The sequence below is a fragment of the Emydura macquarii genome, unplaced genomic scaffold (genome assembly GCF_026122565.2).
Source record: "Emydura macquarii macquarii isolate MOO-44397 ecotype Brisbane River unplaced genomic scaffold, CSIRO-AGI_Emac_v2 contig_3496, whole genome shotgun sequence".
Lineage (NCBI taxonomy): Eukaryota > Metazoa > Chordata > Testudines > Chelidae > Emydura > Emydura macquarii.
In genome coordinates, this window is record NW_027133633.1 from 62,432 (window position 1) to 76,239 (window position 13,808).

Genomic DNA, 13,808 nt, shown 5'->3' on the forward strand with positions numbered 1-13,808 from the left:
TGGAACCATGTTGGCCCCTTGTATTCTTCCTATCTTTCCTTTTTATCACAATAGTTTGCAGTTGTGCCTTTAATATTGTGTCCTCAAGAAATTGCCAGCTTTCCTGAATTGCTTTATCCTGTAGATTTTCTTCCCATGGGACCTTACCTGCCAGTTCTCGGAGTTTGTTAAAGTCTGCTCTTTTTGATGTCCATCATCCTTTTTCTGCAGCTCTCTCTCCTTCCTTTGCTTAGAATCATTAAATCTATCATTTCATGTTTCCTGTCACCCAAATTACCTTCCTCCTGCAGATTCACAACCAATTCCTCCCTGTTGTTCAGAATCAAATCTAAACTGGCTTTCCCCCCAGCTACTTCATCCACTCTCTGAAGGAAAAAAAATGTCCCCAATACATTCCAAGAACTTACTGGAAATGTATTTTGCTGTACTTTTCCAACTCATGTCAGGGTATTTAAAGTCCTCCGTTAGTACCAGGCAATGTGGTTTGGATAGTTTTGTTATTTGTTCTAGAAATGCCTCATCCACCTTCTCTTCCTGATTTGGCAGTCTATAGGAGACCCTTGATAACAGCCCTATAATTTGTTTCCTTTCCTATAGTTACACCCGATGGCGACCACAGAATGGGGAAATCAAACGTCCATCTCAGACGTCATCCTCCTGGGATTTGGAAATCTTCCAGAACTACAGATCCTTCTTTTCCTGCTGTTTCTAGTGATCTACATTATGTCTGAGTCTGGGAATATCCTCATTGTTGTGCTAGTTGTGGCTGATCAGCACCTCAGACCCCCATGTACTTCTTCCTGGGGAACTTGTCCTGTTTGGAGACCTGCTACTCCTCCACCATCCTGCCCAGGATGCTGGCCAGTCTCCTGACTGGGGACAGGACCATTTCATTCAGAATGTGCATCCTACAATATTCTTTCTTTTCTTTTCTGGTAAGTGTTGAGTGCTGCCTCTCGTTCGTGATGTCTTACGACCGGTATTTAGCGATATGCAAACCACTGCATTACACAGCCCTCATGAACAGCAGGTTCTGCCTCCAGCTAGCAGCTGGCTTTTGGATCAGCGGGCTTCTGGCTTGTAGCACATTGACATCCTTGATATCACAGTTATCGTTTTGTGGCCCCAACGAAGTTGACCATTTTTTGTGTGACATCACCCCAGTAAAAAAGCTGTCCTGCAGTGACACCAGCCTGGTGGACACCGTGACTTTCATTCTGGCTTCAATATACACCCTGCCCCCATTTCTATTAACCCTGGTGTCTTATGTGTGCCTCATCGCCACCATCCTGAGAGTCCCGTCCACCACCGGGAGGCAGAAAGCATTTTCCACCTGCTCCTCTCACCTCACCGTGGTGACACTTTTCTATGGGGCCCTGATCATTGTCTACGTGATGCCAGACACCGACACACTGAGGGTCCTTAGCAAAGTGTTCTCTGTCTTCTACACCATTCTCACTCCCATGTTCAACCTCCTCATTTACAGCCTGAGGAACAGAGAGGTCAAGGAGGCCCTAAGAAGAGCTGTCAACTCATTGCTAATTTTCACAGGAATTGAGACAGTCCAAATTTAGGGTTTGTGCCCCTGGGGAAAAGCCCGGCGTAGCTAGTGCAAATCATATTGGTGTGCAATGGGGCAATCAGAGCAGAATAGCGATTGCACTTTAAATTCACACCTGAGCTATTTCCTACTAACATCCCTGTGAAGAGCCGTTTTGAGCTACTTTCTCATATATTTTAATTCCCTTCCCCAGTGGTAAATTGTGAAAAAATCTTTTTATTTTAATCTCTTTCTCTCTTTCTTTGAAACATGAAAAAGCAAAAGAAAATTTGAAAGTCAGAGAAAATTATACTTTCTACATCCTTCTTCTCCCTGCCTTTAAAAGAACAAGAACCAAGACCTGAAAACTAAGAGAAAGTGTGTGAGTGGGGGGGAAGAGGAAGGGATAATTTAAAAAAATTGGGAAAATTAGAATGTGAGAAAGGGGAGAGGAAAGAGGAATTTCTCCAAATTAAAAACATTTTAAAATGTTTATTTGATCATAGTCAAAATTTCAGACAAAGTGAGAGCTGATTGTTTTCTTTTGACAAAGATTTACAGGAATTATCACATGGTTTTTAATAGTCTGGTGCCTCAGGTGGCTTCTGTTAAAGCTTCTAATAGGAAGGATGCAAAGGTTAAGTGACTTCTGAGACTATGTTGGCAGAAAAAACACATGCCAAAACTGTTCTTTGTGTCTTAAAGAGCCAACAAAAACTGAAGTGAATTTTCACTACTTGGACTAGCACCACTATCTTACAATATTTGTATTGCAAATTTGATTTAAAATTAAAAGAAAAGAATGGTAATTACATTAACATCTATGCTAATTTTTGGTAGATCTGGTCAAAAATGGTCTGGGAAGGTTTGGAAGATTTGTTTTCTTCAAATGTAGATTTTATTGAAAATGTTGTGCCACAAAAATTCAATTTTCAATGAAAACAACGTGCCCCCAAGCTCCGCAAAACTGCTAAATAAGAAAAGAAAAGTTGGCAGGGAGTTGAGGGGAGCAAGGGAAAATTTACCTTAAAAGTACTCAGTGTCAGTATGACCAACACATTTCCCAGCTTTAAACTGGATTAATTATTGAGCACTCAGCTTCCAACATCTTGGGCCTGATATGTCTGAAGCACTGAGCACCTGCAGCTCCTGTTAACTTCAATGAGATCTTCCTTAGGTACCATTGGTATACGCTCTCATATCTATCTATCTGTCTGTCTTTCTAGCTATCTGATGTTTAGGCCATGAAGGTTGGCTTATCATTGAAGGAGAATCTATGAATATTTTCTTCTGCAATGTATTTGTTTACACTCTATACGCCCATCCTGGAACACAGGTGGTCACAAATGACACACAGGCAATCCCCCTCTGTTAGAAATCTCAGCCCACACTCCAGTAACTCCACCTCAAGAATTGCCTCTAGTTAGAGAGATTAAAGCAAAGAGCAAACCCTCTTGCTATTTTCAACAGTTCCTTCCAGAAGAACTGCATCATCAAACTAACAACAATAGAGCATTTATTCAAAGGCTGAACAGTTGCTCACATGTTAAGAAAAAGATCTTGTAAGACTGTGAGTAATGGTGCCATCTGTTGACTCTAGTCATCACAATATATTAGAAACAATGTATTTTGTATGAAGAAAATCAATTCCTGTAAATCTGAGGCAGAATAGATGTTAAAGTTATGAAGCTGAGTGGAATAAATATTTAAGTGTCCTTGAATTATAGATCTATTTGGAGGGTTTTTCCTGCAGAATAATCCTTTCAAAGTATTCCCAAAGTAATCAATAATACATTACTTCTATTGAAAAGTAGTTACTAATATGTGTGACACCCTGTGTTTGAAAACACCACCTTAGAAACTCCATATGACTCACCAATGTCATGTAATTTTAATATGTTCTGTACAAAGTACGCCTTGTGTGGTATTTTAAAAGTCTTGGTCTGCTAAACATTCATAGCCTGTTGGATTGTACCTGCTGCTATAGTATGGGAAGTTATAAAAGAGTGTTGTAAATGCTATTAGAACATGGCGTGAGATGGGAACCACCTATCCCAGCTTTTCAGGTACAACAGTGAAGTGACCAGACTTGCTAAAGACCCATCCAGGAAAGATTCCACTACCGGGGATTGCTGACAGCAAGGCTTTGCCGTGGGACTCATGTTCACAATGGGGTTGCTTGAGCAATGGGAAGCAGCCACGCCTCACATGCATGGACTATGCTAGCAAGGTGCAATGGACTATAAATGGCTCCACTCCCATTCCGCTGAACACCTGATGGGTCGTCTGGAAGACAAAAGGACTTTGAAAGGGAGGATGGGAATCCCAGGCAAAGAAGGTTGCTCAACCTACCTTTAAGAAACAGCTTGTACCAGCTAAGAAGTGTGAGACATTGCTATGGGCTAGACCAGCGGTTCTCAACCTTTTTTCCCCCGAGTACCACTCAGGTCAGGTACAGTCAGGTCAAGTACCACTTGACCTGACTGTACCTGACCCGAGTACCACTCGGGGAAAAAAGTAGGGGGGGGGACTTGCGGCGGCGGCAGCAGGGGACTTTCTGCGGTGGCGGGGTTACATGGGGGGAACAATGCCCTCCGCTGAAACCCTGTCGCTGTTTGCCCCTTTTCGGCGGCAGGGTTTCGCGGGGGTGGGGGGGTGGGGGGGACTTTCGGTGGCGGCGGGGTTTCGCGGCGGCAGGGGGGGGGACTTTCGGCGGCTGCTAGACCACACCTAACAAAGAAAGCTTGTGTGGCTGCGTTATGTCAATGAGTAGAGCTCTCCTGCCGACAGAAGAAAACCACCTCAACGAGTGGTGGCAGCTATGTCATCAGGAATGCATCTCCCGCCAAACAAGCACTGTCCCCTCTAGCACTTATGGCGGCAAAACTTGTGTCCCTCGGGGTGTTTTTTTCACACCCCTGAGCTACAAAGGTTTTGCCGGCATAAGTGCAGTGTAGACACGGCCTGAGTTTGTTAGTGTGTATAAGCCCTGGTCTACACTTACCTGGCGATTCGGCGGCATTCGACAGGAGTTACGCAATCTACGCAGAGTAGCTTGTGTAACTTCCGTTGACAGCTGTGCTTCCCTTCTGCGCGGTGTCTTCACTGCACTCCGCCGATGCAAACTGCGTTCCCGTCGACGCAGCACTACACCACTTCAGGAGGTGGTTTAACTAGGTCGATTTCTGGATCGATTGAGCGGGTCTTAACTGACCGCTCAATCGATCCAGAAAGGTCGATCGGACTGTAGCGACTTTGCCACCATCAGTATAGACATACCCTGACTTAAACTGCAACCTTATGTTTGTTTCATTTGGTAACTTCTTTTAATGTCTTTACACTTGCCACTGATAATCACTGAACATCTAGTTTTCTATAGTTAATAAACTTGTTTAATGTTTTATCTTCAACCAGTGTGTCTTTGAGTGAAGAGTTTAGCCAAATTATTCAGTAAGAGAAGCTGGTGCATACCTGTTCCACTTTGAAGGAAGGGCGGACTGGCTAACAATCTCCACTGGTCAGGCTTTTTGACCAGGGTCGATGATGTGGTCCTGGGCTGAGGATCCAGCTGGAGTCTCTCTACCGTTGGTTCATGAGCAGCTGGAAAGCATTCATTGAACTGAGCTGGGTGTGGTCCCTGCCTTTGGATGGCTATGTAAGTGCAATACTTGCCAGAGGTTTGTGGTTTTTCATAGCATCACAGTGCGAGAGGGAGCCAAGCTACCCCCGGGTTTCTGCATGCCATCGCAACATATAACAAATTACGTTTGATATTATTATTATTAATAATAATTTTATACAAAGCTAGTGCATAGGAATCCCAGTCACAGATCCAAAAACCGATGTCAAAAACACATAACAAAGCTGCAGTCCCTTCCCCAAAGAGCGTACAATCAAAGTGTAAGACACAAGACAGGCGGATACAACAAACAAAGACAACAATGAGACAGGGCGAGTCATTATGACAGGAACTGAGCACCCCCCACCCGAAAGGCTGGTTGACAAATTTCCTTCTGGTTTTCAACTGAAAATTGCCTTCGTGACTCTTTTTTTTCCTTTTCTTTTTTTTGTGAAAAGCTTTTCATGGAAAACTTGTTTTTTCATTGAAAATCCCAAAGCAGAACTATTTGCATTCATAAATTCCTCGGCAGAGCTCATGGGAGGTGTAGCTCAGAGTCCCTCATTGTAGGAGAGCGCCCTCATCGGAATTTATGGCATATTCTGGGGAAGGCTTGTGTATCTCCCGTCATTACCGCGGTGTCTCCACTGCACTGTGTCAATAATAAACGCCTTCCGGTCAGTGCAGCATTGCTCTTTTCGGGGGGGTAGGATGGATTTACTGCATTGGACACAGAGCGCTTCTGGAATCAACTGAGCGGGTCTCCACTGCCCGCTCAATCGATCCTGCTGCATTGATCTGTACAGCCCCCGCCCTGTAGACATATCCTGAAGTTCTCTTTGATTGCCTTTTCCACTAATCCTGAGATAAAAATACATTTATCAATAGAGCTGGGCCAATCTTTTCTGATGGAAACTGGGCTTGTTAAGTAGTCATTTTTTACCAACGTTTGGAAATAATAATAAAAAACATTGCTTTGCACATTTTCCAATTTTTTTCTGAGAAAAAAGGGGGAAAAATATTTTCATAGAATCATAGAATCATAGAATATTAGAGTTGGAAGGGACCTCAGGAGGTCATCTAGTCCAACCCCCTGCTCAAAGCAGGACTAACCTCTGCTATATCATCCCAACCAGGGCTTTGTCAAGCCGCAGCTTAAAAACCTCTAAGGATGGAGATTCCACCACCTCCCTAGGTAACCCATTCCAGTGCTTCACCACCCTCCTAGTAAAAAACTTTTTCCTAATGTCCAACCTAGACCTCCCTCCCTGCAACTTGAGACCGTTGCTCCTTGTTCTGTCATCTGCCACCACCGAGAACAGCCTAGCCCCATCCTCCCTAGAACCCCCTTTCAGGTAGTTAAAGGCCGCTATCAAATCCCCCTCACTCTTCTCTTTTGCAGACTAAACAAGCCCAGTTCCCTCAGCCTCTCCTCATAAGTCCTGTGCTCCAGCCCCCTAATCATTTTTGTTGCCCTCCGCTGGACTCTCTCCAACTTGTCCACATCCTTTTTGTATTGGGGGGCCCAAAACTGGACACAATATTCTAAATGCGGCCTCACCAATGCCGAATAGAGGGGAATAATCACTTCCCGTGACCTGCTAGCAATGCCCCTCCTAATGCAGCCCAATATGCCATTGGCCTTCTTGCCAACCAGGGCACACTGCTGATTCATATCCAGCTTTTTATCCACCGTTACCCCCAGGTCCTTTTCTGCAGAGCTGCTGCCCAGCTCGTCGGTCCCCAGTCTATAGCTGTGCATGGGATTCTTTCTTCCTAAGTGGAGGACTCTGCACTTTTCTTTGTTGAACCTCATTAGATTTCTTTTGGCCCAATCCTCCAGTTTGTTTAGGTCACTCTGTATCCTATCCCTACCTTGCAGGGTATCTACCACTCCCCCCAGCTTAGTGTCGTCCGCAAACTTGCTGAGGGTGCAATCTACCCCATCCTCCAGATCATTAATAAAGATGTTGAACAAAACCGGCCCCAGGACCGACCCCTGGGGAACTCCGCTTGTGACCGGTTGCCAGCTAGACATGGAGCCATTGATCACTACTCGTTGAGCCCTCTGCTCTAGCCAGTTCACTATCCATTTTATAGTCCTTTCATCCAACCCATACTTCTTTAACTTGCTGATAAGAATACTGTGAGAAACCGTATCAAAAGCTTTGCTAAAGTCAAGGTATATCACATCCACCGCCTTCCCTACATCCACAGAGCCAGTCACCTCATCATAGAAAGCAATCAGGTTGGTCAGGCATGACCATATATTTATTTAGGGTTTTTTCTTCCCCTTTTCTCAGTTGTACTTTAAAAATGGAGAGAAAGGAGAAAGAAGAAAAAGGGCCCAAAAGTAAAAAAAAAAAAGTGGGGAAAAATCCCCAAATTCATCATTTTGGGGATAACATATCATGTAATTTATTTGAAAGAAAAAAAATCAGTCAATTTCAAAACATGCAAATGAAAATGTTTTTGAAATTATGAGAAATATTTTTTCTTTACTTACCAGCTCAATATTTATAACTTTTTAAGTGGTTAAAAAGTTGTTCCACTATGGAAATAAATGAAGCCAAAATGTCTTATTCTTACTGAATGCATATGTTATCCAGGTGTACTAGAGTCCGATTTTTAGGGCCAAGAGAAATTGCAACAATTTTTCTTCCTTCTAGACCTGCTGAGCAAACACAGTTCTATGAGAATGGCTCGAAGCTATTTCTGGCTGGGATATCTTCAACAGACTTGTCAATAAAGAACTATTCAGCTACACCTTTTAGGCAACATTTATGTAGCTTCTTTAAATTTCTTCAGTGAAGGTCTTTGAGAGGAAGAGATGGGGATGTCACATTTAATAAACAGTAGATGGAGGAATCTGGGTTCTACTGAAATTCTTTAGGGTTTGAACTTGAGACACCATCTCAGTGTGATGCACCTTTCCCCTGCAGCTGGGAACACCACAGGGCAACATGGCCCTCAGAACTGTTCCACAATAAATTAAGGTTAGATTAATAGATTTGAAGGCCAGAAGAGGCTTTAGATCATCTAGACTTCCCTCCTGTATATCACAGGCCATAGCATTTCACTCGGTTTTCCTTCGGGGGAGTGGTAGATGAAATGGAGGCACAAAGAGGTGAAGTGACTTGCCAAAGGTCTCAAAGGATATCAGTGCCTCTTCAGTCTGAGCCTTCTGTCCAACCCAGCTGGTCATAAAATGGATAGAGAACTGGCTAAAGCACAGGGCTCAACGAGTAGTGATCAATGGCTCCATGTCTAGCTGGCAGCTGGTCACAAGCGGAGTGCCCCAGGGGTCGGTTCTGGGGCCGGTTTTGTTCAACATCTTCATCAATGATCTGGAGGATGGGGTAGATTGCACCCTCGGCAAGTTTGCAGATGACACTAAGCTAGGGGCAGTGGTAGATACCCTGGAAGGTAGGAATAGGATACAGAAGGACCTAAACAAACTGGAGGATTGGGCCAAACGTAATCTAATGAGGTTCAACAAAGATAAGTGCAGAGTCCTCCACTTAGGAAGGAAGAATCCCATGCACAGCTATAGACTGGGGACCGACGAGCTAGGCAGCAGGTCTGCAGAGAAGGACCTGGGGTTACAGTGCATAAGAAGCTGGATATGAATCAGCAGTGTGCCCTGGTTGTCAAGAAGGCTAATAGCATATTGGGCTGCATTAGTAGGAGCATTGCCAGCAGATCGCGGGAAGTGATTATTCCCCTCTATTCGGCATTGGTGAGGCCGCATTTAGAATATTGTGTCCAGTTTTGGGCCCCCCACTACAAAAAGGATGTGGACAAGTTGGAGAGAGTCCAGTGGAGGGCAACAAAAATGTTTAGGGGGCTGGAGCACAAGACGTATGAGGAGAGTCTGAGGGAACTAGGCTTGTTTAGCCTGCAAAAGAGAAGAATGAGGGGGGATTTGATAGCAGCCTTTAACTACCTGAAAGGGGGTTCCAGGGAGGATGGAGCTAGGCTGTTCTCAGTGGTGGCAGATGACAGAACAAGGAGCAATGGTCTCAAGTTGCAGTGGGGGAGGTCTAGGTCGGACATTAGGAAAAAGTTTTTCACTAGGAGGGTGGTGAAGCACTGGAATGGGTTACCTAGGGAGGTGGTGGAATCTCCATCCTTAGAGGTTTTTAAGCTGCGGCTTGACAAAATCCTCGCTGGGATTATTTAACTGAGGTTAGTCCTTATTTGAGCAGGGGGTTGGACTAGATGGCCTCCTGAGGTCCTTTCCAAATCTATGATTCTATGACTCTATGCTTGCTGCAAGCTCTAACACCTGGACTGAAGAGGGGACGGGGTGGAAATTCCTTCCTGACCACTACCGATGGCCATCTGAAACCCTGAAGCATGAGCTTTAGGAACGTGGAACTTTTACTGCCTCCACCACCACAAACATCCACCTCATAGAATCATAGAATATTAGAGTTGGAAGGGACCTCAGGGGCCCGGTTGTGGGGCTGGATGGTGTGGGGGTGAGACGCCTGGCTGTGGGGGCTAGACAGAGTGGAGTTCAGGGCCCTTGCTGGAGGAGGGGTGGATGGAGTGGGTGTGAGGGGGTGTTACGGTTGGGGTGAAGGGCCTGGCTGGGGGCAGCACAGAGTGGGGCTGGGGGCCTGGCTGGGTGACTTGATGGAGTGGGGGTGAGGGGTCCAGTTGTAGGGACTGGACAGAGTGGGAGTGAAGGGCCTGGATGAGGATGAGGGGGGGCTGGACAGAGGGGGGGATGTAGGGCTTGGTTTGTGGGGCAGGAAAAAATGGGAGGGATGGACAGATTGGTTAAGGGGCCTGGCTGAGGGTGGGGGGCTTGACAATGTGTGGCCAAGGGGCCAGGCTGGGGGTCTAGCCAGATTGAGCATGAAGAGACTGGCTAGGCGGGAGGGGACAGTGGGTTCAGGGGCCTGGCTGGGCCGAGGGTCTGGCTGGTTGCCGTGTGAGGTGTGGCTGGGTATGACGATGGCTGAAATGGGGGTGAAGCCTGTGGCTGGTGTAGCTGTGCTGTGAGTTTATACACGGGGTGATCCCCCCTACAGTGAGGGACTTGGGCATCTCTGCTGCGTGGCATGTAGGGGGATCTGAGAACGGGGCTGTCCCCCTGCAGAGAGGGGCTGGTGTGGCCGGGGTGTGGGGCATAGACAGGGAACCTCAGAATGAGGAGATCCCCCACGGACAGAGACAGAGATCCCCCTTTTCCCATGCTCTCGCTGCTTAGAGGGTCCCCCCTCCCCTGGCACTGAGCTAGACCCAGGCTCTGCTCCCGGGCGCCCCCCTCAACCAACCAAGGGCTGATCCCAGGTGGGAGGAAATCTCACTGGGATGAGGAGACCCCTCCCAAACCCATCCAGGCCCCTCTGCACCTCTTCTCTGCCCTCTGCACTCTGTCACCCCAGGGTGGTCGTGACAGCCGCCTGCTCTGCGCAGTGGGTCCCGTGTGTAATGAGTGTGGTCGTTCTCAGCAGAGCAGGGATTCATGGGAACCTGAGACTCAATAGCTCTGCTCATCGCTGGAGACCAGGAGCTGACGGGACCCTGGAGACTCATCTCCGCCCTCCACCCGGCCCCTCGCTCCTAGCCCTGGGATCTGCCCTCAGCTCTCGCAGGAGATGAGAGAACTTCTGCTTTGAAGTGCCTGGCTCCAATTTTTCAAGCAGGAACCAGCAGCAAACTCCGCTCAGCTCTGTAATTGGCTCCGCCAGCGGCCCCAGATCATCAATACCTAGAGCGAGAAACGTTCAGACAACAAAACAAGCTAATTCCCCAGGGGATTTGCAGTCTAGTCTCCATGGTTAATTAAGTGGCTCTAACTCCCATGAAAGATAGGGGAGGGACAACCAACAGTTTCCGTCAATGCCAAGGGTTGACACAGCACAGGCAGGGGGAGTGAGGTCTAGTGGTCAGAGGGCTGGCCTGGGAGCCAGGACTCCTGGGTTCTTTTTCCAGCTCTCAGAGGGCAGTGGGGTCCCCATAGGGGACCGGCAGCTCATCGTGTCTCAACGTCTGTATATCTGAGGCCACCACCTATCAACTGAAATTAGACCAAGGGTATTACAAACCTCAGTTAGCTAAACTGTTCTGTGCCGCAGGTGGAGAATAGCAGGGACTGCTCTGCACCAGTCCCTAAGGCCCCCGCGATGGCAGGGAAAGGATTAAAGGAGATACAGCCAGCTAATTCTGGCAACTGACCCCCACCCACAGGCTGCAGAGGAAGGCTGAAAAATCCCAAGCTCACTGCCAGTCTGAGCTGGGGGAAAGTTAGACCTGGAGCATGTGAGCAAGACGCAGCCAGCCGAGCACCTGAGTGTTTGACTCAGTGCCACCTCCGAGCCCTGGCCCACCCCACCCACTGTCCTATCTCCAGCCGGGGCCGTCCCACTGCTTCAGAACAAGACAACAACAACACAAACAACCCCCCTCTCCCTAAACACAGGATGTTGTTGGGGTTGGGGGGAAGGCGACTTTCTTCCTCACCCCTGACGGTGACTAGCTGAAATGCTGAAGTTTTTAGGAGCATCCAACATAAACCACACGGTTTCTACTGGGGTGGATCCAGTGGGGGACTGGGACTGCTGGGTTCTGTCCCTGGCTGTGGGAAGGGCGTGTGGTCTGTAACACAGGAATATAACGTTGCCATGATTAGTTAGCAAAGTGAGCAGGAGTCAGGCTGTGAACGCTGGCAGACTCACAGTCAGGGGCAAGAACAGAGCTGGTAAAACACACGCATTGCAAAGAAGCGCTGGGAACAGAGCACTCACAGATGCACATTGCAGAGAGGGACCAGCACATCCCAGAGATAGCAAGGGCGCACTGGCCCCTCAGCATGACAATGTGATGGCTAGAAATGTTTTGGCCGAACCATCCGATACCAGGTAAAAGGTGTGACATGCTGTACCCCATGCACACCCTTAGTTTGTGATTTGTGTATCACTCATGTTCACCCTTACAGTGTAACTGTGTGTTGTGTGATGCAAAGTGTGCCAGGGGAGGTGTTCCTGGAACGCTCGTGGCATCCTGAACATCATTGCTGTGGTAGCGTGTTCCCTGCAGTGTCACACGTGCACAGACATGACATTCTGCTGTGTCATATCCCCACATGTGTGTCTCACGTGGTTGAACAGATGCAGACAAACACAAAGCTGTTTCCACGCCCCGCAGAGGCCTGCATACAGGAACAAAGGACTGGCCTAAGCACCAGTGAGCATTTTGTCTCAAGTGGAAGAAATCATGTCCCTGGCTGGACAGGGCTGATCACCCGACCCCAGGGGGTGTTGGGGAAACTTGTGAAAAGCTGAGGTGTCTTTGTCTCAAGGCTCTCCCTTGGAATCCATCTTCTAAGCAACACCAAGGACGGAGAATCTACCCAGGGGAGCGGGGGGAGGGAGCCTGGCTGCAAGATGCATCCCAACTAACTGCTCTCCAGCAGCAGTTTCTGTGTCCTTCCCTGGATTTCCTGAGTCTCTCTGCAGTTGCTGGCAGACCGGGATCCACTCCACAGAGGGGCGCGTCCGGCTCCCCTCCTTGGGCAGGCTTGGGTGAGAGAAAAAGGACTGAATGGGACCAGAGACAGAAAACCCCTCCCAGCTGTAGCTGATCCTGGCCTATGCAGGCTTCAGACAAGATCACAGCCCAGCATGTCCCTGCTCGGGGGATAAGTAGCTGAATCCAGTCTCCAGGGCTGCGAGCTCAGCTCTGATCTCAGCTCTGGAGTAAACTGCTCTGACAACCTGCCCTAGCAGACCCTAAACCACAGAGGGGGAACAGCACCCGCCCTGGATCTCACAGGATGGCAGAATCCCTGAAAAGAAACATGGCAGGGCGGAGGTCCAAAGCAGTTCCCCAGGTGTTTGCAGAATAAAACAGGGATTTTTAGCGCCGACACATTGCTAACGGCACCAAACTCTCAGCAGGCCTGGAGTAGCCTGTTCCTGCATTAACCCCACATCATCACCTTGGGGCAGTGCAGAGCTGTTGGGTCTTTTTCCCCCGGCATTGCATCACCAGCTCTTTGGATGCAGCCGCTAGAGGAACCCACAACCCAGGCTGCTATGGCTGCTTGAAGTTGGTCACTAGGAGGTACCAGAGACAAAGACTAAAAACTAAGGGCCAAGTCCTCATCCCGTTACACTGAGTTGAGTTTAGTTTGGGATATTTTCTCCCACTGGGGATATGGGCCTTTGATTCCAGTTGAGGTATCTTCATTTTCAGGATCTGGCCAATGACACAGTTATACATCCACGTTCTTTGCCCATAAATACACATACGCATGGAAATGTGCACACACAATAGAAACACACACACACAATAATGCATGTTCACAACACACATGCAGTTACACAATACTTTTCACTAATAAACACACAATGTTGTGTATTCACAAACACGCACAGTAATGCACACTCAGAAACACACTCCCTCTCCGGAACAAGCGCTGACAATCACACAAAACTCACACACTGTTTTTCAGTAACAAACACATCATACTGGACATTTGCAGCAGGTAGGTAGGTACCGAAGGACGCACACAGGCCTGTAAAACTCACTACTTACAATGTAATCTCACAAAAAGAAACATATAAGCCAGACCCACACTTGAAACTTTCGCTAGCAGAGCCTTGTCGCTTAGGAAGTGTGATTTTTCTTTTT

General features: G+C 47.6%; 1 protein-coding gene across 1 annotated transcript; it reads left to right on the plus strand.

Annotated features, from left to right (window-relative positions):
• The first annotated feature begins 788 nt into the window (after positions 1–788).
• LOC137144913 (olfactory receptor 6B1-like) lies at positions 789–1,574 on the plus strand. Its single transcript, XM_067535393.1, has one exon. It carries the CDS (start codon positions 789–791, stop codon positions 1,572–1,574), a length of 786 nt encoding a protein of 261 aa, XP_067391494.1.
• The last annotated feature ends 12,234 nt before the right edge of the window (positions 1,575–13,808 follow it).

What these genes read in the sequence shown, in the direction of transcription:
- LOC137144913 (XM_067535393.1), top strand. Translation starts at nt 789, where the DNA reads ATGTACTTCTTCCTGGGGAACTTGTCCTGTTTGGAGACCTGCTACTCC.